Source organism: Marmota monax, unplaced genomic scaffold (genome assembly GCF_021218885.2).
Source record: "Marmota monax isolate L192 unplaced genomic scaffold, Marmota_monax_Labrador192_F-V1.1 WCK01_AAM20220418_F8-fsc00082, whole genome shotgun sequence".
Lineage (NCBI taxonomy): Eukaryota > Metazoa > Chordata > Mammalia > Rodentia > Sciuridae > Marmota > Marmota monax.
Genome location: NW_026695207.1, coordinates 7,681,813 through 7,708,198, shown reverse-complemented (window position 1 = coordinate 7,708,198; position 26,386 = coordinate 7,681,813). Strand labels below are relative to the sequence as shown.

General features: G+C 60.7%; 1 protein-coding gene across 4 annotated transcripts in view; it reads right to left on the bottom strand.

Moving 5' to 3' along the window:
- Positions 1-26,386, bottom strand: part of Slc12a7 (solute carrier family 12 member 7) — a 70,299-nt gene that overhangs the window by 34,281 nt on the left and 9,632 nt on the right. Inside the window, exon 1 of one of the 4 annotated variants that reach the window (XM_046430401.2) lies at positions 11,500-11,649. The exons of 2 other annotated variants lie outside the window; for them this stretch is intronic. In XM_046430401.2, coding sequence (XP_046286357.1) covers positions 11,500-11,623 — 124 coding nt within the window. In that variant the 5' untranslated portion in view covers positions 11,624-11,649. Of the gene's footprint in view, positions 1-11,499; positions 11,650-26,386 lie in introns of those variants that run through there. One more of the 4 variants, XM_046430404.2, reaches the window with a different exon arrangement.

The following is a 26,386-nucleotide window of genomic DNA, read 5'->3' as shown; positions in this document are numbered from 1 at the left end:
CTCTGAAGGGCAAAACAGCCCACCTGTGGCTGGCCTGAACCACGAGCCACTCGGGCACACACTGCTGCAGGCGTGTAATCCAAGGACACCACCCTTCCTGGGGCCGGGGCTCCTGGGCAGGACCACACAGCACGCTGGGCACACAGCCTCCTGCAGGGCTCAGACACAGCCCCCGCCTGACACCTCACTTCAAGGTGCACAGCACGAGGCTGAAGCACAGGAGCGTGATCAAGCTGGGTGAGCGCCTGGTCATTTATCTACTTTAGAGGATGACCATGAAGGCTGAGAAATCTGGCAAAAAATGTAACAGAAAACACCTTACAAGTCCAGGCCAGGGCCAGCCCACAGGGCGCTGTGCGGCAGGCAGGAGGCTCTCTTGAAACAGCACAGTGCAGAAGACGGGAACAGAGCCTCAGAACAACGACACAAACATCGGAATTGGGTAAATCCCTCCAATTTGGGGCAACACTGAACACACTGCGTTTGCACCAACCCTGAGCACTCTCTTGCCCAAGTCCTGAGCCACGACCCACAGCATTCGGCCTGAAAAGAAGGCATTCGACCGGGCACGGGGCCACCTGTCCTCCAGCTACCAGAGGCCGTGAGAGGACGGCCAGTCCCAGCCAGCCCTGGCGACTCTGCAAGACCTGCCTCAAAAGCAGCTAAGAGGGCTGGGTGTGGGTTACCAGGAGAGCACTTGACTCGCAGGTGCAAGGCCCTGGGCTCGGGCCTCAGCACCCAAAAAGGGAAAAAGCAAAACCAATCCCCTTCCTTTTTTTAAAAAAAGTATCCACTCAGTCACCACGAGCTCAGGTCCTAGGCAGAAAGGAAACACCCACTCCAGAGGCATCTGGGAGACCCGGACAGCAGGTGGACCCAAAGCCGAGGAGGAACACAGCCGCCCCACTCTGCCAGAGTCAAGAGGAAAAAACCCAGATACGCCGACCTGGGGCACCTGGGGATTCACCTGCATTTCCACAGACAGACACAAGTCCCCTGGCCTGATCCGCATCGCTGGGCGCCACACTGCCAGGCAGCATGAAGGGCCGCTGGGCTAGGGGTGAATCTGCTCACCTGCAGTGGCCTCAGTGTCCCCTTCCCCATTGGTCAGCACGTCTACGACAAATGGAGGGACCAGGGGACCAGCCTGAACAGAGGAGAGCTGGTGCACAGCCGCCAGGAGGGGGGCTGGGAACCTGCCGTGTGCTCTGGGGTGGGCCCCAGGACAGGGCCCTCTGCCAGGGTGGCCTCTGCCCACTGAATGACGCAGAGGGATGGCATGCCAAGAGACAGTGGGTGACCGGATGGAGTGTCCTTGACCAAGCACTTCAACTGACACCACTGCCAGCCAGGGAAGCAGCACCTGGACACTGGCTGTCTCCAGGCAGGCTTGAGGACCAGCCCTCCTGGCCAGGTCACTCTGTGAGGACAGGCTGGTATCCATGGGGGTCGGGAGCTCAAGCATGGTGCTGCCGGGAAGTCGCAGGACTGAGCACAACAGCCCCAAACTCATCCCCACGTCCCACCCAGATGAAGAACCCCCCTGGCACAATCCTCACGCACAGGCAACCCCAAGTTCCCCGTCAGAGGCAATGAGCAGCCACCCACCCACCATTCTCAGGGACCCCACCTGAGAGGCACCAAGAGAAAGTCGCAGCCACGTGACCCCACCAGACGCAGGTGCAGGGTGCTGGGTTCCCAGGCTGTGCGCCAGGACGGGGTGCACCGGGGGTCACCCTGTCCCTCCTGCCTCGCACTGTGACTGTGCCAGCTGCTCCGTCACTGAGAAACGTGACAAGCAGGGTTTTAAAACAGGATGAACAAAGGAGAGCCGGAACACTGCAGGATGGGGAGGCCACCTGGACAGGGTGGGTCCTGCCAGAGTCCCCAGGGCCACCAGGCTGCAACCAAAGGTACCAACCAGGGGACTTCCCTTCGGGTGCCAGTGTGGGGCCATTTCACCGAGGTGCGTACATCTGTCAAGCTGCCCTGGCTTGTCGCTGCCCCAGGGCCGGCACCTGCAGTGCCAGCACCGGGCAGATCCTGAGGAGCAGCCGAGAGCCTCCGATGGCCCCTGCGGCCTGGCTGGAGGAGCACAGGAAGGCAGCCGGGGGTCAGTTTCGACACAGCCCCTCTCCCCGCTCACTTCTCACCATCTGCCTGTCGGCCTGCGTAGCCACTTCCCGCAATCAGTCCCTGTGTGTGCACACCAGGGGGAGAACCCGGGTGCTCACCACTGAGCCACATTCCCAGCCCTTTCTATGTTTTATTTTGAGTCAGGGTCTAAGTCTCTTAGGGCCTCAAACTTGAGATCCTTCTGCCTCAGCCTCCAGAGTCACTGGGATTCCTGGGCAGCTTGTCTCTTTAAAGCCCTTAAAACGCATACTGAGTGCTCTTAACAGCTCCTGCAGGAAGTGGCCCCAAATTCCCTTGGCCACCCCAAGGCCCAGCCTGAGCCCTTGGCAGCTGGAGTCGGCCCCCACCCCCTGCCGTATCATCCCTCCCCCGTCCACCCAACACCCAACAGTGGGAACCAGCTACGTCCTGACCGTATCACTCACAGCCCCGTGCCGCTTGCTCAAATAAAGTCAAGGGCTGGGTGGGCGACCACAGGGGCATGAGAGCAGGGCCACTCCATGTGGGGACACCCAGCCGGCCTCTCTGCAGGTGGGCAGGATCAGCAGTACAAGGTGCAGGGACAGCGTGTGCCCACCCGATGCCAGGGACAAGTGTGTGCTCCTCCTCCAAGTCACACAGGGACTGCTGCAGAGCATCAGACGACCCCTTCAACAGGCCTCTCCAGGTCACCAACAGAGCCCTCACCATGGTCACCGGAAGCCAGGGGAGTCTGATGCCTAGATGTCCTGGGAGACCCCGAAGCACCCCTGGGCACACTGCCTCTGGTCAGCAGGTCCAGCAGAGGCCATGGAGCAGACCTAATGCTGCTGTGGGAACGCGCAGGGGCTGGTCCTTCTGCCTTGAGGCTGCTGGGTGTCCGGGGGCTGGAGCCTCATCTCGTCCTCTGCCCTTCCACTGCATCAAGAGGACATCCATACTGGAAAGCGGACGGCCCTCCTGCACCCACCTGCCCCTCAGACATCCAGCCCAGGCTGACGCCCACACCCTCCAGGACTGGTGGCAGGCCCATCCCAACGTCGCCGTTTGAGGCATACCCATGACCTCCCTGTGGAAACCCACTTGCAGAGACTCACCCTCACCACCAGAAAGCTGCCCTACCAGGGCGGCCCTGTTCTGGCTCCCCGCGCATCCCACAGCGGCCTCTGGGGTGTGCGCAGCAGGCAGTGGCCCCTCCAGAGGGAGGCCTCAGGCCCTGAGGGGGCTCTCTTTAGACAGAGGTGGCAGGCCCTCTGGCCGGGGAGGGGCGGCCACTCTTCTAGACACATTGGGTGTGAGCGGACCTCCATGGTTGACAGGCGCACCCAGCGGGCAGACCCCAGACTCACAGTCCTGCCAAGCCCTAAGCAGCCCCGGGGGTCTGCTCTGGGACACCTGCTCAGACCCTCAATTCCCAGCCATGCAGGCCAGGGAAGGACCCCCAGTCAGCAGGGAGACCCCTTCTTGGGTGACCAGCTGCAGCCTGTCCAGGCCTCCTCTGGCTGGACACGGACGCTCCTCCCACCCTCGCTCCTCCGCTGGGTCCAGGCTTTAGCGCTGGTCTCTCAGGATGGCTGAAGGGAGGGGCAGAGAGCTCTCCAAGACATAGCCAGAAACACTCCCTGTGGTCAGTGGCGCGGGCTGGCTAAGGATGCCCAGCGGCCCCCCGCCCCTTCCTGCCACCAAGTGCGGGCAGGAAGTCTGCCTGGCTGGACAGCATTGGAGGCCTGGCGAGGTCACACAGCGGCCTGTCTAGACACAGAGGCTGCAGGCCTGGGGGAGCAGTGGCCAGCAGGACCACACCACAGGGCACCCACAGCAGATGAGTCCCACCTGGCAACCTCAGGAGCTGCACTCAGCCCCCTAATGCCAGACACAGAAGACCCACCCCACCCCACCCCACCCCACCCCCAGCACCTCCGGAAGCCACTTCCTGGTGACAGTGCTCTCAGAAGTGTAAGTGCTGGGACAGCGTCTGCAGGCTCCAGGAAACGGGCAATGACGACCTCTCCTTTGTCCCCCAGCCCTGGTACTTTCTGCACCCTAAAACCCAGCAACCTGGCCAATCCCGGCCATGCAGCACCCCGGGCGCAGCACAGAGAGTTCTGCCTTCAGCCAGAAGAGCTGAGCAGCTCCAGCCCAGAGTGTGGGGATTCTGACAGCAAGATTCTGGCTGAAACGGCCACACATTCTGAAGAACAAACAGGAAGTACTGAGAACAAGAACCACCCACAGCCCACCAGCCCAGAGGGCCAGTCTGCATCTCGGGCATTCCCGGCCAGCATTCCTTCCTCTAGTGAGGGCATCGGGAAGGGCCCGCCCAGCTCCCGACCTCGAGCCTGCAGAGAGTGAAGGGTTAGCCTCGGAACACCCCTTCTCCGCCGCCCCCCCTTGACCCTCCCGATCACCCAGACTCAGACAGGCGCCTGGAGGCCCTGGCCCCCGGGGCGCACACACCACGTCAGCAAATCGGACGGTCACCTCCGCACCTACATGCTCCCTGTGGCCGCAGACTTCCTGCAAACTGCACCCTTCACATCCAGTAGGTGCTGCCCTGAATGGTACCCAGGCAGCCATCCAGGACTGAGGGGCTCTCAAGCAGAGATAGTGGCTGGGGTGCCCTAACACCAAGGCCGCAATACCCCAATATGAGTCCAGCCCCGCAGGGTCTGCCCAAGCAGCAGGCTGGCCCCCACCCTCCACAGGGACAGTGCAGGCCAGCAGACATCGGGCAGCCAGGCACAGGGGCAAGGCTGAGGCCCAGGTGGGCAGGGAAGCCCAAGGATGCTCAGCTGGCTGCACAATGCCAAGTGCCCGCTCTGCACTCACAAGTAGAGCACCACAGAGCCCAGCAAGTGCAGGCAGAGGCCCACGCGTGCAGCCATGGGCATCATGGAACACACATGCCTGTAGGTATGTGTGCTCACACAGTGTCAGACACTACAGTTCCCACTCACCCACACTAACACACACGGCAGTCCCTGTGCACACACCCTACACACTCATCCACACACACCCACACAGGCCCGTGGCTCCCATGCCCTCGTGGCACACACACCTGCAGGGAGCCGCAGACTGTGCCACCAGGAGGCAGGCCCAGGACGGGCCAAGCCCTGTGAGTGCACAGCCACATGATTCTGGGACTTTCCATCTAGAGGACATGACCCTTTGAGGGGAATGCAGCCTCTGGTGACTTCAGCCCCTGACACCCCATCGTCACGCGGCTGGGGCTGGTCCTGGTCCAGCCTCTCTTCCCCAGAGACAGGGCTGCGTCAGAGCCATGGAGGCGCAAAAAGGAAAGGGCCCTGGGATAAAATGGGGGCAAGGTCACACCCGCGCCTCCCCGAGCCCCGCAGGCACCAGCAGAGCCCTCCTGGGGCCAGCTCCCGTTACAGGCCGTCTGGCTGCGGTCAGGACCCTCCACTTATGAAGGAAACCCAAGAGAGGCCTGGCGCGGCCCAGCTCTGCTCCCGACCATACTCGATCCTCCCCGTGACGGCGCTGCCCCCTCCCTGAGAGCCTGCCGACCCGCCGGCGCCAGGGACCTGCAGCCAGAGCCCAGGCACGGGAGGTCACAGCCACCTTCAAGGTGGGCCACTCCTGTTGAGGGAAACCAAGGCAGACATTCAGGGCCACTCTGATGTCCTCAAGGACGCAGCAGCCTGAGGTAGACATCCCCTGACAGAAGCTCAAGCGGGGACAAAGCCAGGGACAGTGGCCCCAACCCCTGCAGCGTCCCCAGCCTGAGGACAGCCCCAGGACACAGGCGCACTGACCAAGCAACAGGCCAGCGTGACTGTGACACCAACGACCCGGCCTCAGGCCAGTTATTCTGGCCACCTGTAAACAGGATGGAGCAGCTGACCCCTTCAGACCCTCCCCAGAGGGCCATGTGAGTGGACGTGGCCCTAATGGGGCTCTCCAAGGCGGAGGCAGTAAACGGCCCTCCTTGCTCGCACCATGCCACACTGACCCAGACCCACAGCCCTGCACCCATCAGTCCTCTGAAGAATCCACCCAGGAGAGAGCAAGCAGAACCCGGGTGTGCCAGGGACCCGCTGGAGAGCGCCCCACAGACACCCCACACCCCCGAGGGCCCCACACCAGCAGCACAGCCCTGTGGTTCCCTCCTGATGTGGGACTCTGACACGGGACCAGGCTCGGCACTCCTGGCAGGAGGGACAAAGACCCACAGCTGTGGACCCACCCAGGTGACAGCTGGCTGATCTGCAGTCAGACCCCCTCTGCGATCTCCCTCTGACTCTTTGTGGTCACTCCTAGAGCCTGAGCTCACCACGCCCAGGAACCCCAACCCCGCCCACTGCCTGGACACTGTCTGTCCTCTCCTCAAGCCGTCCACTCCAGGCCCACTCGGCTGTTGGCTACAGAGCTCCCTCACCCCAGAGGAGGGTCTCCTTCCTGAGGCCCCAGCCACCAAGGGCTCCTGCCCCAGAGCAGCTGTCACTGCAGGAGGACCACCCCACCCAGGTGCCCAGCTGCCCCAAGGAGAGCGGTTAATACTTAACCTGAACTTCCAACTTTGCTCTCAGGGCTTAGGCCGCAGGCAGCTTGGCCCTCACACTTCAGCAGGCCTGCCTGCCAGCGACACAGGACCCCAGATGGCACAGCAGCTGGACCGCTCCCTGCTGTTGGGAGGTCACCAGACCCACCACCCCCCAGCCGACACCCAGCTGTGCTGCAGACAGGAGAATCCTTCCATCCACAGCACCCAAGGACAGAAGCCCCAGGAAAGCCATCTGACCCAAGGTCACCAGCCCTCAATACAGGGCCCAGGCCTGCCTGTGAGTCCCCAGGGCAGGTCCGGCAGGCTGCCTGTGTCCAACGGGCAGAGGTCCTGATGAGAGCACCTTCATTCCTATCTACCTCCCTGAGCGCCGTGGACAGGGTTCACACGCCCAGGCCCACTGCCAAGGTCTGTGACATTCACTGGCCACTGCAAGGACTTCCCATGGCAGCTGCTGCCCAGAGCCCTGGACACAACCTCACCCTTTCTCTGGGCAACCCCTTCTCCAAACGCTGCTGCCGACCACAGGGGGGGACATCTGGGGTCAGCTACCTGAAGAAAACCAGGACCCTCCACTTATGAAACCCAGCAGTACCACCCACAGAGTGGTGGACAGCCACATGATCCCCAGTGGCCTCCCAGGGTCCCTTGAGGCTCAGGGGACGTGGGTGTTCACACATGTGTGTGCATGCTAAGTGTGCACACATGCAGCTGGCTGCCCAGCCACGGAGTCCTGAGTGCACACCTAAGGGGCTGGGGCAGCAGCTGCTCACAGCCACGGCAAGGCCTCCCACAGCTCAGGGCGCCTCCTCCAGGCGAGGCCTCCTCTCAGCTGGGGGCCCTGCTCTACAGGGGCACCCTGGGACCCCGTGGTGTCACATGTGCAGAGGCTCCTCCTGGCGGGCTCCGAGCCTGACACACCCCAGGCCAGGGACTTCACACTCATCTGGGGCTGGAGTCCGCACTTCTGGGAGGCCAGCTGCTCATCCTTGTCACTAAGGGATCCCTGCTCGGGCTCTACATGGCACCTCGCCACCCCCACCCACCTCTCTGCTAGCACCTGGCCCCACCATCCCAGCATTCTGCACTCGCCTCCTTCTCGGCAGCCACCCTGACCCCCACCCCCTCAGGACTCACTCATGACACCAGGGCTGCTTACTGGACAGACAACCTGGCCACAGGGAAAGGCAGGGGACAGCATCCAACACATGCATGCCCCTCTCTCTCCTTGGTGTGCACGCACGCACACACATGCATGCCCCTGCCACGCCTCGAGACGCAGTGCCACCGCCTCCTAAGGGCACGGCCTATTGCCTGGAGACAGACAGACAGACAGACAGCCAGGAACACAGGGAGCGCCTCCAGGGCTACCTGCTTCAGGTGCCTCCTTTGTTCCCTGGGTTTGGTTTGGCCGTGGGACCCAGCCTTGGCTGTTGGGCAAGTGTTTGCCACTGAGCTACACCCCAGTCCCTCCTTTGGCTGTGGCAGCAACTTGGTGACGGCACGTTGGACCGCCTGTCTGGCCCCATATTCACAGACTGTCTCCCCAGATGCCACCCTCAACCCCAGCTCCAAGGGTTCACAACAGGGTGGTTTGGGGTCCATGCCCGCCTGTCCCTGCTCAGAACACCTCTGATCTCACTGTGACGCAGTCCTCCTGAGATCAGAGCGGCCACTTCCTGACCCTGCTCAGCAGGACAGGACCTGGACCCCTGTGCTGGGTCCCCTGATCCCCACTTCCCCAGCTGGCCAGGCAGGCGCAGCGTCTCATCACGGCTGGCAGCACCCCTCCAGGGCAGCACAGGGCATCACCTGCTGCCAGCCTGCCCCCAACAGGACAAAGGTGGCCGAGGACTGTGTCAGGGCCAGGGCTCACTTACAAGGGAGGCAAGAGCCCCGAGGTGACCCACGTGAATTCAACTATGGAGCACAAACCATGAAAACGGGATCCAGGCAGAAAAGGGACCCAGAAAGAGGAACTGGAACTCCGGGAGAGGAAGACTGAGCTAGGAGGCCAGGCTGGGGGCAGAGCCGACCACGTAGCAAAGCCTTGCCAAGGGCCAGCATGGAGGCGCCTTCCTGAGGGAGGGCCTGGGGGACACCTTGCCGGGGCCTGGCACCTTCCCGGGCAGTCTCCCCACATCCCCCACCTCAGCGGTGGCACATGCCTGGGGACGGCCAGTCTATGCAGGCAGCAGGCCCTGGCCCTTCTCTGAGGTCAGAGAGGAAGTCCTCGCCCTCCTACACTCTGCAACACTCCCACCAGAAGCTAAGACTACTGTGCCTTCTCACTTTCAAGAGAGATCTCACACCAAAATAAAACTCAGGAACATTCTGTCCTGCAGAAGTGCTGATGGGCGTGGGGAGGCCAGAAGGACTTACTGCAGGGTGTGACCCGGGAGCAAGGGACCCCAGGCCATTCCAGAGCACAGGAGGGGTGGGCAGAAGCTAAGGATATGGGAAGTAAAGCAGGAGGTGGACGGCCCTTGTCTGCCCCTCCCCCTCCCAATCAATGTTCATCCGTTTTGAGGAGCAGGTTCCTCTGGGGGAGCCTGGGGGCTCCATTACCAACAGATACCATTCAGGCAAAGGGGACACCACTTTCTTGGCTCTTAGGTGCCAGTGGCAGGCCTCACCTGGGTCCAAGCAGCGGGGAGGCAAGAGTAACGCTTCCACCACGGCTAGCTCTGAGAAATCGCCCTGGCCATCATGTCCTAAGGAACAGCAGCTGCCGGAAGCCCCGCAGGGCTGTCCTGCTCCTCCAGCCCTGCACGTCACAGTGCAAGAGGCCCCGGCTTGCTTGAGTCGGCTCACACAGGACCCTGAGTCCCAATCCCCCACAGCATGGTGCCTCCAAGGTCCACCTTCCCCCCCACCACCCCAGGAGGCAGCCCAGAGGAGGGAAAGACCTGCGGTGAACACAGATGACGCCCAGCATCAGGGGGCTTGACCCTGTCCTGCAAGGACCCCATACCACAGGCCTCTGGAAGGTCCGGCTGGTCCCAGCTTCTGCAGGACTTGCCCACCAAAAAGAAAAGCGTGTGGTCCCTTCCCCTGCTGGCCATGGGGCACACCTGAGCACCAACTCTCAGCTGGCAGCCCCTATTAGAAATCCGGACACAACCAAGCAGATTCAAAGACCACAGCACAGCCACTCCCAGGGGCACAGGCAGCGGAATTCCAAAAACCTCTCCATGGAAACGCGAAGCGCCCCAAGCCCCAGATGCAAGTCCTACAGGAGCTCCGCCAAATTTCACAAGTCCAGCTCAGACCATAAAAAGGGCATTAACAAGCACACAGGAGGCCCACACTTCCCGCCAGCACCCACGGTGAGCGTCCTCAAGCCCTCAGCGGGAACTGAGAGCAGGCAGATGGCAGCTGTGCTGAGAAGGGACAAGAACATGAGCAATGGGAAATTACCTCCGACTGAAACACACTCAAGTTCTGGAGAGAAGTGAAGGTGGCCTTCCCTAGGCTCATGGATACCCAGGGAGGGTCACTGAGGCTCCTTCTGGGAACCCAGAGTGCAGCCCCAGAGACATGCCAGAGTGAGCTTAGCCTGGACAGAGCATATCCAGGAAAGAGCGGACTCACAGGCTCTGCCTTGACTCTCACCTAGTCTTACACCTCAGCCAGGCAACAGCCCTGACCAGCTCCAGCAAGAAGCATCAACCACCGTCTGTGCAGAAGAGCCTGGACAGCCAATCCCAGGGAGAGGGCACCAAGGGAGGTGGCAGGACTGACCATGTGTGCTGGGCCACTTCACAGCATGGACCCCTATCCCACGTCTGCTGGCTCCTGAGGTGTGTCCAGAGGAAGCACCCAGACAGGGGCAACAAAGCTTCTGAGGCCAACCAGCTGCAGGACCTGTCCCTTGACGGGCCTGCACTCTTCCTCTGCCACCTCTGGAGCAGGGAGCTGAGTCCCCAGCAAGATGTCCACACACTGTGCACTGGGTCCTCTCACTTCTAAACAGCCCCAGAAGGAAGGCCCTGGGGCCCCAATTTCCAGAGAGGAGCTGAGACCCACAGATGAAGTAGCTAGCCCAAGGTGACCCACCATCTGCAGCAGGGAAGCCAGACTTGGAGCTGGGATGGAGGGACCCGGATGGGGAGACTTCCAGGCCATCCCCACCCACAGAAAGTGAAAGTGCCAGAGAGCTGGGATTCCAGAACAAAGAGCGAAAGGGGGACACTGGCGCCAGGGGCCCGTCCTCAGTCCCCCAAGGACTACTGTCCTTCCTCAGGTGACCCCAGGGGAGGTCTGGCTTGTCCAAGGTCGGGCAGAGGCAGAGCTGGGATCCCAGCCCGGACTTATCTGCGGCCCTGGCCCGGCCAGGAGTGAGGGAAGGCAAGACAACGGGTAAGAAGCACTCTGGCATGCCGCCACCCAGGGGTCCGCACCTACTTCCCACCCACCAGGTGCCACCAGGGGCCTACACACACACACACACACACACACACACACACCCGCGTTTCCATGGCTACCTCCAACAGCTCTGCCCCTCCTCCCCCGTCCCAGCCAGAGTTGAGAGAGAAAAGTGGCTTCCGGTGCCCCTGGCCCGGGTGCCCACGGGCCAGCCACGCTGGGGAGCCTGGGTCCCGGCCCTGGCAGGCCCTGCGCCGGCCGCCGGGCTTGGGGCGAGGGGATCTGCAGGCCGGGGACACCGGGAAAGGAGCCGAGAGAGAGTGGCGGCCAGGGCGGCAGCCTGCGCCCCGCCTCGGGGGGCTGCGCGGCGCGGTCACCCCTCCTGCTGGGCCGCCCCGCCAGCCACCGCCCGCCCCAGGCCGCTGAGCGCGGCAGACCCGCGGGAGGCCCGGCCTCCGTCTTTGTCCGGCGGCAGGTGCGGTCGCGCTCACCCGGGCTGGGGCAGTCGGGCTCCGCGCCCTCGGGGACCCCCGGCGCCTCCGCCAGCCCGGCCGCCTCATCCACGCCGCCGTCGGCGCGCGCCTCCACGGGCACCACGGTGAAGTTGGTGGGCATGGCGCCGCTGCCCTGCGCGCTCCGGCCGGGCGCAGCCGCCGCTCTGCCGCCGGGACCCGGGCGCAGGGGCGGGGTCCGCCCGGCCCGCCCCGCCCCGGCCGCACGTGACCTCACCTGCCCGCCCCCGCGGCCGGCGGAAAAGTTTGCCGGCTGCCGGGCTGCTCCACAGCCGGCCCGCGACCCCGCTGCCCACCCCCACGGGCGGCTCACCCGCCCGCGCCGCAGGCCACGCCCGCCTCTAGGCCGGGACCCACGCTGGCGAGGCCGACCCCTCCCGCTTCGGACCTGGTCAGGCCCCTGGCCTGGCTCGGGGCCCTGCCAGCCTGCCCGAGCAAGGGATCCTGGGTTAGCCTTGGGACGGGGTCCTCTGGAGCTTGCCCCACCCCCGCGCCCTGTTAAGATACTCGCGAGAGGGATGTGACCGGGACCGCCCCCGTGCCCCAGACTCATTGCGTCTGCGGCGGGAATGCCCTGCGACGCCGCCCTAAGGGACCCTTGCTCCGTGTCCTGGGGATACAGCTTCCTTCATCTCTTCCCGCCTTGATCTAAAGAAGCTCCACGAAAAGGAACCCCGGGCTCCCGACCCCCAGGTCACAGCACTGGCCTTCCCCTGCCGGCACCTGGTCAGTTTTTCAGTGAATTACTGGTGGAGAAGTGGAAACAACCAGATGCCCAACAGTGGAGGACTGGTCTAACATGCCACGCTCGGGTGCAAGGAAGTGCCCCAGAGACGTTAGGCTGTGTAGCACAAGTGCAGCAGGGTGGCCAGAGGGTGCACTGGGGAGCACCTGTTTGGTGGGAAGCTGTTGGGTGCATCAGAGGCCGCTGCCAAGCTAGCAGCTGCCCGGGGCGTGGGAGTTACAGGGCTCTGCACTGTGTTCTCTCTGATGCCCAAACAATAGAAAACAAACTCAGAAAAGCCGTCTCCAGGGAAAGGCCAGGAGCACCCAGGGTGACAGCCCTTCTGCACCCAGCAGGTCCCCTGCCTAGCACCAGCCTCTGCAGAGGCACAGTGCAGTGGCCTGGGCCACATGCCCATTCCCACTCTCTGTCAGGAGCCCCTGGAGTCCAGTGGGAGTTAGGTGACGGTCGGCTGGACAGAAAATGGGAAGAACCGTAAGATGCCACTGAAGCTGACTTTGCGAGATGACCTGGTGCTGAGGGCCCTGCAGCAGAAGCGCCCCTGAGTCTGTGGTCAGATCTGCCCTGGGTGTGGGGCAAGCCTTGGTCACCAGACAAGGGCTCCCTAGTGCAGCACTGACCACCTTCTCCCAGCTACCCAAAGCTATTCTTTTATTTTTTTCAAAAACAAGAATTTCATGATTTATTATGTATTTTACAAAGAACTAGAAAGAAGAGAAAGATTTGAAGTTTCCCAGTATAGAGAGATGAGAAGTGATTCAGGAGGAGGAAAGGCTAATTGCCCTGATTTATCATCACATGGTATGTTAAGAACAATCCTTGCACCCCACGTGTGTTCAACCATGCAGGTCAGTTTACAATAAAAATGAAGAATAAATAAAAGCAAAAAGGGGTGGACAGACCCTCCCAGCAGGAGGGCTGTGGGGACAGGAGGAGCCTTTGGCTGCCCTGCAAGACCTGGACTCCAACTGAGGAGGCCTGCTGGGGGTGGGAGCCTCCTGCCTAAGGCCAGGTGGTCTCCTGGGGCCATGTGACAGCCACATCTGCTGCTGCTCAGGGGCACAGCAGACAGGTGCAGCAGAGGCCCACGCCCGCCCTCCAGCTCCCAGCAGGGACAAGGCATCCTGCTCTCTGAAGTTAGTTGACTGTGGACTCTAAAATTCTGGCCTGCGCTCTGCAGAGCTGACGTCACCAGGGAAACCAGCAGATGAAGAGTGGGCCTCACCAAGGTACTAAGCAGACAGTACTGTCCCCAAGTACCCCAGTTGGGTTGAGGACTATGAAGGTCACCACTGGGACAGGCGATAGAATGTGGGGTTCACTGTACTATCACTGTACATTATGGTGGGTGTAGAATTTTTCCAAGTAGAATAATCGCATAACTCCAGGTAAATGGCTCTTATTTCAGTGTAGCCAGTGACTGGGTCCTGAAAACACTGGTCTCCAGGTGCACCCCGCTCTGCAGGCAGGTCTCCTGGGCCTGCAGGACCCTCACTGGGGCGGATACCTAACCTGCTGCAATTGGGCCCCGTAGATCCACCTGGCCAGAGGCCTCCAGGTGGGTCCTTGAATAGGGATCAAATCCCCAAGCCAGAGGCAGGAAATAGCAGGAAGTAGATGGCTGCCTGCTGTCCCGGAAGACCTTGTCAGGGCTTTACTTTGCATTTGAGAAAAGCAAGTAATTCCAAACGAATGGCCAGGGACCTCCTCCCACTAAGCCAGCCCCACTGCTGCCCTCCTTAGCAGGCCCTGGTCAGGCTCTCCCCACCCTTCAGGCCTCTGGCCTTCTCTCCAGTCCTTGTTCATGTCAAGTGATTTAAATTTTTGCACTGATATTCGTATCACAGCAGGGACAAATTGAAGGCATCTCATTTCTTTTAGTGTCGGCCACACAAACACTGTTACCTCTGGTGCTGTTCTTGTCTTTCTCCGTCTTACAGTGCTAAGGATGGAACCCAGGACCTCAGGCAAGCTAAGCAAATGCTCTACCACTGGGCTACATCAGTGACTTTTCTCTCTCTCTTTTTTTTTTCCCCTAAGTTACTACTTTTGGAATAAGTCCTGGACAAAGGTCTGGTGTCAGCTGGGGAGGCCACGCCAGACAGAGTCCAAGGGGCTCACCTGGGTGCAGGGCTGCAGGAAAGGGAGGAATGCCTAAGGCCTGAGACAGGAACTGTGGGACATAGCAAAAGTGCCATCAGGCTAAGAGGGAAGTGCCCAGGAGCCCTTGGAATGCAGGAAACCCCCATGAACCTTTGAAATGTAAAGCAATCATCAGCAAGCAAAGCAGCCCACCTTGTGTCCTTAGCCTGTGCCCCTGGCAGCCCATGCCCCTGCCTGCCAGAGGTAGGTAGCATGAGGCCGGGGCAAAAGGGTTGAGAGTTCCAGACCAGCCTCAGCAACTCAGCAAGGCCGTGTTTCAAAGTGAAAAAAGGGCTGGGGGTGTGGTTCACAGTCCCCAGCCATCCAACTACAAAGGACAGTGAGGGCCAGGCACAAAGGCTGGAGAAACTGTGGCCTGCGGGCTCTGCCCAGGCTCACCTTGGCCAGGCCTTAGCCATGACCCTGTAGATATGAGCACACCACATGGAGGGTTGCTCCCTCCTCCTGGGTGCTGCTCTCCCCTGAATGTGCACGTTTTACTTTACCCCAAAAATGCCTCCTCAGAGATAGCCACATTCTCCCTCCAATGTGTCCCACCGGTGCAGGCTGAAACTCTTTGTCACATGTCATAAATTTCACTTGTCCTAAGTCAGGTTCCCCCCACCCCTCTGGGAAGGGACACTTTATACTTTGAATACAGCCCTTGCTGCTCTGCCACTGCGACTTATTATGGCTGGGGGTGGGGAGTGGGGGGGAGACCACTGGACATTGAACCAGGGCCTTCTGCGTTCTAGGTAAGCACTCTACCAACTGAGCCACATCCCCAGCTCTGCAGCTTCCTTTTAAAATGGACACATTTCTTTCTCCTCCTCTCTCCTGCTCCTCCCTAATCTCTCCCCTCCCTAATCTCAGAGGAAACTCATTATTACCTTTCTTCCCCATCCCAGGCAGAGTGACCTGTCCCTGAGCACACACCCACCATAGGGATGAAGTCATCCAGACTTGGGGGTGGCACCAGAAGATTCAGAAATGACTGTCTCCCAAATTAACAAGTGGATCACACTCCAACAGAGAACACGGGGATGTAGCCCTTGAGTCACCCTTTAACTGCCCCTGGCCCTGCTGAGGGGCAGAATCACAGCCTCTGGGACAGGAGCCCCCTGTGTCTCTCCTTTGCTAGCAGAGCAATAAACCTTCTTTTCCCTTTTTCTCAAAACCATGTCCTTGTTACTGGATTGGCACCAGAGACTAGGACGAAGGTTTTGGCAACAGTCACGCAGGCAGTCAAGGGCCTGGGGCAGGCACTGCCGGGAAGCCAAGGCGGCTGCTATGCTCCCACACCTCATCTCCACCCTTCCACCCCAGCAGGGACCTAGGCTGGGCCCCACCCTTCTCTGGAAGGCTGCCTTCAGGGTGCAGGCTGGCAATTCGCCCTGTGGCTCCAGGGTTCCCTGTGGAGAGTTCCTGGAATGGGTGAGATGGGGCCTGGGCAAAGCCCGTGAAGGGCAGGCTGGGGGCCACTGACCTCCGGTAGGCCACCTGCTCCCTGTTGCTGCCCCTCTCCTGGCCACAGCACACTCGGACCACTGCCCGGCACGTCTCCAGTATACCTCTTTGTAGCTAGGGTCAACTCTGGCCTTTCCGCCCAGTGGACATGTAAAGCCGTCCTCATCCTTGAGGCCCATCCAGACAAGGTCTTGGGAGAAAGGAGAACTAAGTTTCGTTGCTTTGCTAGCAAAAGAGAAACACAGGGGGCTCCTGTCCCAGAGGAGGCTGTGACTCTGCCCATCAAGGGAACAGGGGGCTGTTGTAGAGGTGATTCAGAGAAAATGGGATTAGTGAGGACAGATTAGGGAAAAGAAGAACATCAGGAGAAGGTGAGGGAAGAGAAGATCAGAGAAAATCAGGGAAAAGAAGATCAGGGAGGAGGGATCAGAAGATCAGGGAGAAGAAGGTTGGAAAAACATGTAAGTTTCAAAGCCGCAGGGGACACAGTGAAGCACGGAGTGAACCCCTTCAGCTCTCAGTTTCTCTGCTCAGTGGATGCTCCTGGGCAGAGGGAGGCCGGCCCACCCTGTGGGCTCCATGGGAGGCCCCCTGGAGCAGAGGCCCCCCGGGAGGGCCCAGGCTTGCTGCACTCCTGCCATGGGGGGCTGCCAAACACGGACTCCCTCAGGAGCCGGGCTGCGGGACCCTCTGTGGCCTCCACGCTCCTCCCAGCAATCAGCTGGCAGGGGAGGGCTATTAAAATGGCACCCTCTGTACCCGAAGGCTGTTGAGGGCGGAGAAGCAGACACAGGAGCACAGGGCGCCTCGGTGCACTGACCAGCAAGGCCTGAGCTGGATTCTGCAAAGCCACAAGGAAAAGCCAGAACTGGAGGAAGAGGCAAAGCCCCGAAGGGCCCTCCACAGGGGAGTCGTGTAGTCGGCTGCTCCCCAAGGTCCCACAGGCCCGTCAGGGATGGCCGCAGTTGGGGCAGCTCCCTGCAGCCAAGCAGCCGAGTGAGTGCTGCGAGGGTGCTGAGCCCGTGGACGCCCCTGGACCAGCAGGGCCCCCCCCAAGTGCAGCTGCCCTAGAACACTGTGAGGCAGGGAACCTGGACACTGAAGGCACCTCTCAGTCACGGCCCAGAAATCCCACCCCCAGCAGACACGGGGACACCAGGACACTTGGCAGCCCAAGCCGGATCCGCCCCCCTGGGACAGTGTCACCAGCAGGGCACTGGCGAGCAGAACAGAGGGAGCCTTCAGCAGGGCCCACACAGTGGTGCAAGCAGGGCCACAGCCACTCACAGCGGGGACTCCCTCACGGCCCCACTGAGGGGTGGCACGGTCCACCCACAGCACAGAGCAGGGGACCTAGCTAGCCCCAGGGCAGCAGCTCCACGGTGAGTGCCAGGGCAGGCCAGGGCGATGCTTGGACCTGGGCAGGGAGCTCTTGGGACACGCTTGCAGGAACGGGCTGCCCTTGCTGGGAGGAGAGGGCGGGTGCAGCCTGGGAAATGGTGGTGCTCAGCCTGTGCCCTCCAGGGCACTGCCTGCCTGGCACCCTCACCTGTGCCCTGCACCACCTCCCGCACATCCCCAGAGCCCTCGATTTCCTGGTGACGAGATCTGGGCTGTTCCTGACACATACCACTGTCAACCAGAAGGGGCGAGTAGCTGATATTGGTTAAGTCACAAAGCCAGCGAGGTGCCTGTCAGGGCCTGGAGTTCCCCACACAGCATTCAAAACCTTCCCCCAGCCCAGTAAGTATCTGCCCTGAGGCCGTCACCAAGTCTGCCAGGGCCTCACCTGCTCCCTGCATAGCTCGCAGCCTCGCTGGCCAGGGTGGAGGCCAGCATCCACACCCGAGTGTCCTGCTCCTCCATTCCAGCCCGGAGCCCTCTGGCTTACCAACACACCAGCACTCACCTGCAGCAGACACTGCTCCGAGCCCCTTGTGAGCACCACTCAACTAATCATGGAAGAGAAAATGGCAAGCACCTGTAGGCACGATAATATGCTTCACTGACCAGCCCCCAGCTCAGCCCTGCATGCAGCACCAGCTCCACACTGGGCACACGAGTGGGGCCCCAGGACCAGGGCTCCGTCTGGACTCAGGACCTGTGGGGGTGGCCCTGGCCTCCCCACTCCTGAGCCTTGTCCGCAGGCCTGTGCTCAAGCAGGCAGCCAGACCTCCTGGGATGGTGTCCCTACCTCCATCTGGACATCCTCCAGACTGCGCTTCTTGGATCATTAGATCTGCACTGAATCACCCATCCTCTCCAGAGGGGGCCTGACCCCTGGATGAGTGCCCCCTGACCCTGGGGAAGCCAGAACCGCCTGCTCGCAGGGCTGTGGGAGGGAGGAGCCAGGCAGGGGACGGTTCCAAACCTACTGAGGGGCAGACCGTTGGCCAGTGTCCACTGCACGGTGTAGATCGCCCAGCACCGTGCTGCAGCCCCTGGGGGATGGCCATGGACACTGTTTCCAGCGCGGCCTCAGGTGGTTGCTGAGGAATGTCCACTCACTTGGACTCTGTTTGCCTTTTTTCAGTTTCATTGTTTCTTTTTAAAAATCAGTGCCCAGGGGCTGGGCTGGGGCTCAGCAGTAGAGCGCTGGCCTTGCATGTGTGGCCACTGGGCTCCATCCTCAGCACCACATAAAAAAATAAATAAAATGAAGGTATTGTGTTCCCTACAACTAAACATTTTTTAAATCAGTGCTCGTCATCATACATAACAGTGGAACTTGTCACTAGGTATTTGCACATGACATGACCACAAGATTTAGTCAGTCCCATTCCCAGTACCTCCCTTTCCCTTCTGTCTTTCCTGATGTCCCAGAACACCTCCCCAAGAGAAGCCTGTGTCCTAACAAGGCCATGCATACAGGTGGAAGAGAAATCCATCCCAACAGCTGCATAAAACCCATCACAGAATCCAGTAAAACACAGAAAACCAGGTAACACGACACCCCCCAAGGTTCATGATTGCCAGCAACTGACTTCAAGGTACAGAAACTGACAAACTAGCAGATAAAGCATGATTACTAAAGTGATCTGTGAATTCCAAGACAGCACAGGATCTCAACGAGGAGTTCAGTGAAGAGGTAGAGATATGGAAAAGGAACCAAACAGAAACCTTGCAAATGAAGGACACAACAAATCAAGTTAGATGTTCAGCTGACAGCAGAAGACAGAATCTCAGAGTGGAGGACAAAGGGCCAGACTGGGACATTCAGACAGCGTTGAAGAAAACAAGTACTGTGCCCAGAAGGTAGGAGAACCCTGGTTCGAGGCCAAGAGACCAGACTTCAGAATCACAGGAATCAAAGAGGATCGTGAGATGCAGGCTGAGGCTTTCACTTTTAAAAAAATTTATCTGTTTACTTGCAGTAAATATAAATGACATGAAATTTGCAAGAAACATGGGGAAATGGTTAAGAAATCTTCACCATTCCAGAGTGGACAGTTGTTGGCATGGCCCTGACACCCAGGATCCCAGTCCCTACCATCCAGCTGCAGAGAGCTTCCTCTTCCCAAACAGGAACTCTGCCCATTGCCATCTCTCCCCCACCTTCTAGGCCAGAGCCCTCCGCCTGCCTTCATCCTTGTGAATGTGACAACTCCGGGGCCTCACAAGAGTGGACTTGGACAGCATCTGTCCCTTCCTGGCTGGCCTGCTCTCCAGCACATGTCCTCGAGGCCTGTCATGCTGCAGGACGGTCAGAGTGTCCTTCCCTGTCAATCGATACCCTTCTTCCATATGTACACTCCCCCGCTGAGGGACGCTGGGTTGTTTCCACACCAGGGCTGTGTGAACGATTTGATTTGATGAAAGATTTCCCCACCTGGGGTGATGGCGGGGTGATTCCCAAGGTGCGTTTAAAGCATGGGACTGCCTTTGTAGAGAATCCCCCACACAACTGGTCTGGGAGGGATGGGGATGCAGCAGGGGCTCTGCCTGCCGGGGGCGGGGGGGGGGCACAGGGGGGACTGCTCCCCCTCCCCGCCCAGGGGCTGACCTCTGGCACCCTCTGCGTTCTGTAATGTGGGCCAGCACTGTCAGACAAAGCCCTTCATGACCATTTAAATTAACCAGCTGCCCCTGTCCAGAGATAATCAGGCCCCATCCAGTGCCCCGGCATGATCTCTGTCCTATTATTACCCCAGCACAGATAAAGTGGCACACTCTGTGCCAAAGGGCACTCCACATGCTGTGGACAGGCAGGGTCAGGGGGCTTTCAGAATCCCTCGAGGGAGGGGGCTCTGGGACCCACCCAGAGAGGCACCCCCAGTGTGCAGGGCAGAGGTCCTGCAGGGACCCCAGCCCAGAGAAGGGGACACGGGAGCCACTTGGTAGCCCTCTAAGGCCAAGGTGCTGACCCAGGATCCCAGCAGAAGAACCCCAGATAGTGAGGAGCGTCACCTAGCCAGACCCTGCACCCTGAGGCGCAGCTGCTCAGCCAGGCCACAGGGCCAGCTCAGGATGCGGGCACCAGGGTTGGCGGCCTGCTGCTCTCAGCTTCACATCCCTTCCTGTGCCTGAAGCCAGTGGGCATGCTGTCGGCCACGGACACCAGCAACTCAGCTGTAGGTACTTCTGCCAGGTGCCGTCCAAGCTGGCTTCCCACCTCCTCAAGTTCCAAACTTAAAATTTTGCTTGGAAAAATCAGGTTTTTAAACATTGTCTCCTATCATTCTGTTCTGAGCAGAGGGACGGGAGCAGGTTGCCTCGCTGTGGCTGAGTTGGAGACTCTGGGGGGGTCAGTCACCTTATTCCAACCTTGAACATTTGGCTTGGATCCCAGGACAGCAGTTGGATGAACACAGCTAAATCCACGGCTATTGACGGAGAAGTACTGGGGGTGCAAACGCTGCAAGTCGTTGGTTTCTATTTCCTCAGGGCAATGAGTTAAAAATAGAGCTTAAAATGGCCTTGATGTACACTGAAGTCCACCCGCTCGGACCCACGACACCAGGCAGACCTGCCCACTACGCAAACTTGCCCCTCCTCGGAGACGCGCTCCACAGTCACAAAGGCCCTGAGTGCTGAGAGTTTCCAGAGAAGAATCTCCTTCCCAAGCAGGGCCTGGCTGGGGTGTGGCTCAGAGGCAGAGCACTTGCCCCAGGCAACAGAGCCTGGTTCCAGCCCCAGCACAACCACAAAAAGAAACAAACCCCGGCCCAGGGGCTGCCTGCCTGCCACACTCTGCCTGGAGGAGCAAAGGCACAACGGGCAGAAAGGCAGGAGCCGTGGGAGGCTGACCCAGGAGCCCTAAGCTACAGGGAGACGCAGCAGGAAGCCCTGGGTGCTGCTGGACACTGACCAGCCTCCCAGGGCTCCCTGGAGGGCGACTGTGGACAGGTTAACGTGCGGCACACTTCCACAGGCTGGAGGGCAGGCTGCACGCTCCACCGTGAAGAACCTGAGTGTTTGCCTTGCCAGATTGTGTTGACTCTGACTTGAACATTACACAAGGCACCCCATTAACGTGGCCGGGTCTGTGTTCCTAGGTATCAGTTAAATGGACGTAATTAAAAATAAACAGACAAAAACAGGTTGTGACTCTAGCTCTGGCCACAGCAGAGTTCCTGCCTGAGATTGTCCCAGAGAGGGCAGAGTCCAGACAAGAGTGGAAAGATACTGGCAAAGCACACAAAGGAGACAGCTGCCAACCTGCATTCCCACCCACCAACATGCTCATTCAAGACAAAGGCAAAGAGTCAGCGAGGTGGCGCCCATCCCAGTGGCTCAGGAGGCTGAGGAAGGAGGATCTCGAGTTCAAAGCCAGCCTCCACAAAAGCGAGGCACTAAGCAACTCAGTGAGAGCCTGTCTCTAAATAAAATACAAAATGGGTCTGAGGACGTGCTCACTGGTTGAGTGCCCCTGAGTTCAATCCCTGGTACCCTACTCCCAGTGGGGGTGGGGGAGGTAAAATCAAGACATTTCCAGACAAACAAGGCGGCGGTGTGTGTGGTTCGGGGGATAGTATATCCCAAGCACCGAATCTCTGCGCACAGCCTGCAGACAGGACTGAAACTACAGCCCAGGAGCACCGAGGAGCTCTGGGATGCTCACCTGCCTCACACGTTGTGGAAGTCCTACTTACAGCTGACCTGAGCAAGTCAGGCCTCTGTTCACACAAACGCTGGGGCCACAACTCTGAGAATATAGAATGTATGTCAATAAAGAATACACCCTTAACCCAAAGCAGGAGAGAGGGAGGATGGCCCCAGCAGGTTACAGCCCCAACACAGCCAACCCAAGCGCTAAGAGAAAGGCGCTTCTCTGGGAGCTCCGGAGCTCGCAGCACTTCTAACACAGGTCCAAAACTCAGCACCTGGTGGAGTCGGAGGAGCTGGGACGGCACGGAGCAGCAGGGACCCAGCTCACAGAAGCCTGTGGTGGCACCTGGCACCACAGCTCTCACCTCCAGCAGCCCAGAGCCAAGGGACCATTCCAGCCGGCTGCCAAGAAGTGGTAACGGAGAACACGGTCTCTGGGCATGAGGAATGGAGCAGAAAATCAGCAACACCTCCAAGAACCCAGGCTAAAGGAGCCGTCTAGAGCCACACCAGAGTGGACACGCAGCCTATGAAGACCGTCAGGTGTGGCTACGCTGTGCGTGACAGTACCGTAAAGCTGGAGAGACTGCATGGTGTCTGGCCAGGCACCCACGGGAGTCCAGCCCCCGGGAGCAGTACAGCCCCCTGAGAACCTTCAGGACTTCTCCTGGTGAAGGGGCAGAGGCGGTACCAGACCCTCCTGTTCCCTCTGCCCTCCCTGTGATGTGTGCAATTCAACTAGGAAGTCACTGGTGGGCCCAGGAGGAGGGGGACGTGACCCCAGGTGCCCAGCTGGCATCGACACCTCCACCAGCAGTGCGGTGGGCACCTCCAGCTTCCTGAGCACCACAGAAGGCTCAGGAGCCACCCATGGCTCAGGGAGGAGCTGCAGCCGGGCTCTGCTGGAAGGTGACCTCTGGACAGATTGGACAGGAAGGAAATCTAAGATACAGGCCGAGATTACATTCAGCAAGGCAGAGCCCTGGGGGCGAATGGAACCTCCCGAGCCTCCTCCTCTGCCCCACACGCTGGCCTGAGCAGCGGACACCTGCACTCTGAGACTCAGTCTTCCAATCAGGGTGCGCAGCCTCGCAGCCCCAGGGTCCCTGCCTGGGCAGCACGGGGTGCCTGGTCCTGGAGGCCACGGAGGCCCCATGCCCCTGAGGTGATGCAGGGGGTTCTGCAGAAGCCCCTCCCTCTGAGCCACACTTCTGGTTATTGCTGATGGTCATCAGGTCATGGCACAGCAGCTGCAGGAGCCGTGGACTGCCACTCCCTAGGAATCAGAGAAGAGTCTGTGGTGTCTCTGGGACAGCGATTCCGTGCGGCCCAGTGGCCCCTTGATGGCTTGGCCACTCTCAGGCTGTGGCATGATGTCCCTGTCCTCCTGATGCCCTCACTCGGTGTCCTCTGCTCTCCTGGCACTGGCCAGCTTCCTCAGACCACCTGTCACCCCACCCTGGACCTCCCTCCTGGGTGGCCTCCCCGCCCCGGAACAATGAGCCACGGCTGGAGGTCAGCAGTTCGTCCCCCCCCCCCGCTGCTTCCAGGAAACGGCCACACGGTACGAGACCCTGCGAACCCACTTCCAGGCTAGCGGACGCCACTGTCATGCTGGGTGGTCCCCGGGCACCCGGTGAGGGACTCCTCCACAGCAGGGCTCCAGCCAGGTGAGAAGGGTCGCATGGAGCCCGCTCCATAGCCAGCACACAGCGTGAGGAAGGCCTGCACTGACCCCTCAGACACAGACAAGGACAGCCTTCCACCTGGCCCTCAGGCTGTGGCCGGCAACATGGAAGCCACAGCCCCCTCTCAGGGTTCCGCAGGGCCCAGCCCCGGGGTCAGGTGAGGGCCACTCCTGGCTCACCAACCTGCCCTCCTTGTCCTCGTCCTTGGGCAGAAGGGCCAGGCTGCGGGCACTGCTTTCTCAAGGGCACTCCTGGCACTGACCCCCCCAGGCCACACCTCACTGTTACACTGGGGTTAAGGATGGACATAGATGGGGACCAGGGCATGTCTCCCAAGCTGGGCAGAGGCCAGCATGTGGCCCACCAGTGGGATGCCTGCGCCTCCGCTGCCCACTGAGCCACACTCCCTCTGGCTTGCACGTGTCCAGGTTCCTGGGACCCACACCCCCACACATGACCATCAGGAAGTCTGGGTGCTTCTGAAGTGAACCTCCAGTGAAACATTGACCTGAGCTGGGCCAAAAGCCCCAGCCCGGCTTCCGAGTTACGCCCGTCTCTAGGTGTGGGCAGAGTCCACTGGCGCCACGGTGAATGTGGTCAGGGCTGCCCAGGGACATGGCCAGGGCACCGGCCCAGGGCACCCGCCCACCCAGACCTGCCTCCTTAACCCAGCCCCCGATTTATAGGTCTGCAGCACCCCAAAGCGAGGCTCGAGGCTGGGGTCTCTTGGGGAGGGTCATCGGCACCACCCGATGGAAGAAGGGGGGAGGCTTTGGGCATGGGGAGGGCGGGGCCTCTGCGGGCTGGTCCTGGCCCTCTGCCGAGCCTGCCCGTGGGTGTCAGAGCCCCACTCTGGTCGCTGGGTCCTGAGCCCCCTCTCAGGCCTGGCTGGCTGTCCTGTACCAGGACATGGTGGTGGCACCCTGAACAGAGCAGGGTCCTGCCTCCTGCTCTCTGGGTAGGACCCCTGGAGCCTCAGAGGACGTGGGCACCACACCGACGGGCCAGGAGCCCCTCCAACCCTGCAGAGGAGACAGATGCTGCCCAACTCTCCTTTGCACCTGGCTGTGCTGACCTGTGGGCAGCTACTCCCCCCTTTATGCCAGCGTCTCCTGGGGCACAGGCCCAGTGGCCATGCAGCGAGGTGGGCGGGCCCAGAGCTCTCCTTCTCGTCCCAGGCCTTGCATCCTGACTGTGGCAGACACGTGGTGCAGTGGCACGGGGCCAAGGGTGCCTCTCTCCCACCCTCCCTTCCTTCTTGGCTTTTCTGGGGTGCTGGCCGTGGCTCCGAGGGCCTCGTGCTCCTTGGAGTGCTTTACCATCAGCCACACCCAGCCCAGGGGTGGTCTGCCCCCCCCACCGCCAGTGCTTCTGGGCGTGGGCTCTCGCTACTGGTCCCAAGCCTCTGAGGTCACAGGTGCTGGAACACACCAGAACACGCCACCTGCTGCTGCTCCCGAGCACCCCAGCCAGCACCCGGAGGCCTGAGAGCTGCCGCGCCTGCAGGGCTCCCAGACGCTCGGGGGCCTGGTGACCAGGGGTCCACCCGTCTGCTCTGGCGGGAGTCCGCTGAGGGAGCTGTACCGTCCTTGGAAGGCCCTCAGGAGACAGGGCTCTCAGCAGCGGCTGGCTGGGTCAGCAGGCAGAGCAGGAGCAGGTGCACAGGCCCTCCTACGGCCAGTGTGAGCGGCCTGTCCACAGAAGGCAGAGGCCTCGCCCAGTCCAGTTCATGGAGGGGACGCAGGCCTGTGGGACCCTTCGCCCCGCCTGCCCAGTGTAGGCAGCCAGGCCCCCAATGCGTGTGTGCAGGTCCTTCTCTGGGGAAGGCAGCCCCATGCCACCAGCTTATCCCAGGCAAGGGACTCTGTGGTCCCCCCGGGCCCTGGGGCCCTTCTGGCTGCTTGTCTGTACATCTGGGACACCTGTGTCCTGAGCACCCCTTGGTTCTGTGACCCTGCAGGTCTGGTAGACACAGGTGAAGGGGGGGCAGAGATGCTGCCCAGGCTGCTACACCACGGTTCACTCCCTCTCCCTTCCCAGGAGCCCCTCAGGAGATGTGGCTCTGTAAACAGGGAAATGGGGCCCAGCAACCTCACCAACATGCCCAGTGCTGCCCAGGAACGTGGCACTGCCCCTGTGGTACACCTTCTAGTCCAGGGGGACGAGAGAGCTCTGGTTGCCAAGCAATGAGATGGAGGCATGGAGCCGTCCAGGGCCCCAGGGAGGACTCAGGTGGCCGGTAGAGGGGGTGCAGCAGAGCCTGGCAGAGGTGGCTCTCGGGAGGGAGAGAGCCCAGGTGAGCAATTGAAAAGTACCTGCCTGGGAGAAGCAGAGCCCAGCACTGGCCACAGAGGCTCAGAGACCTCACAGTGGATCGTGGAGAAACTGGGGAGCCAAAGAGGGGGCTCCGGGCAGAGAGCAGGGGCCGTGGGCTGGGCAGGATGGGCTGCCTCTCTGCCCTCCCTCACGTGGCTCCCTCTGTGAGTCCCTGGGCCCCCTCCCTTCTCGTGAGGCCACCCTCTGTCACATAGGGCATACAGCATGACCTCACTGGTTCCCATTTCTCCCTAAAAGTCTGGCATTGGGCTCACTCATGCTGGAGTGAGGGCTCCCCTGTGAGTCGGGGCGAGTCCAGCTCACAGCAGTCTGTGGCATGTGGACACTTCTGTGGGTTTCTGAGCGTCCCCTTCCATTCCAGCCCTGTGCCTCCATGCAGTGCCCTTTGCTGGCTGCTGGGCCCCACGTGCATGGCAGACACCGTTGGCATCTGCACTCT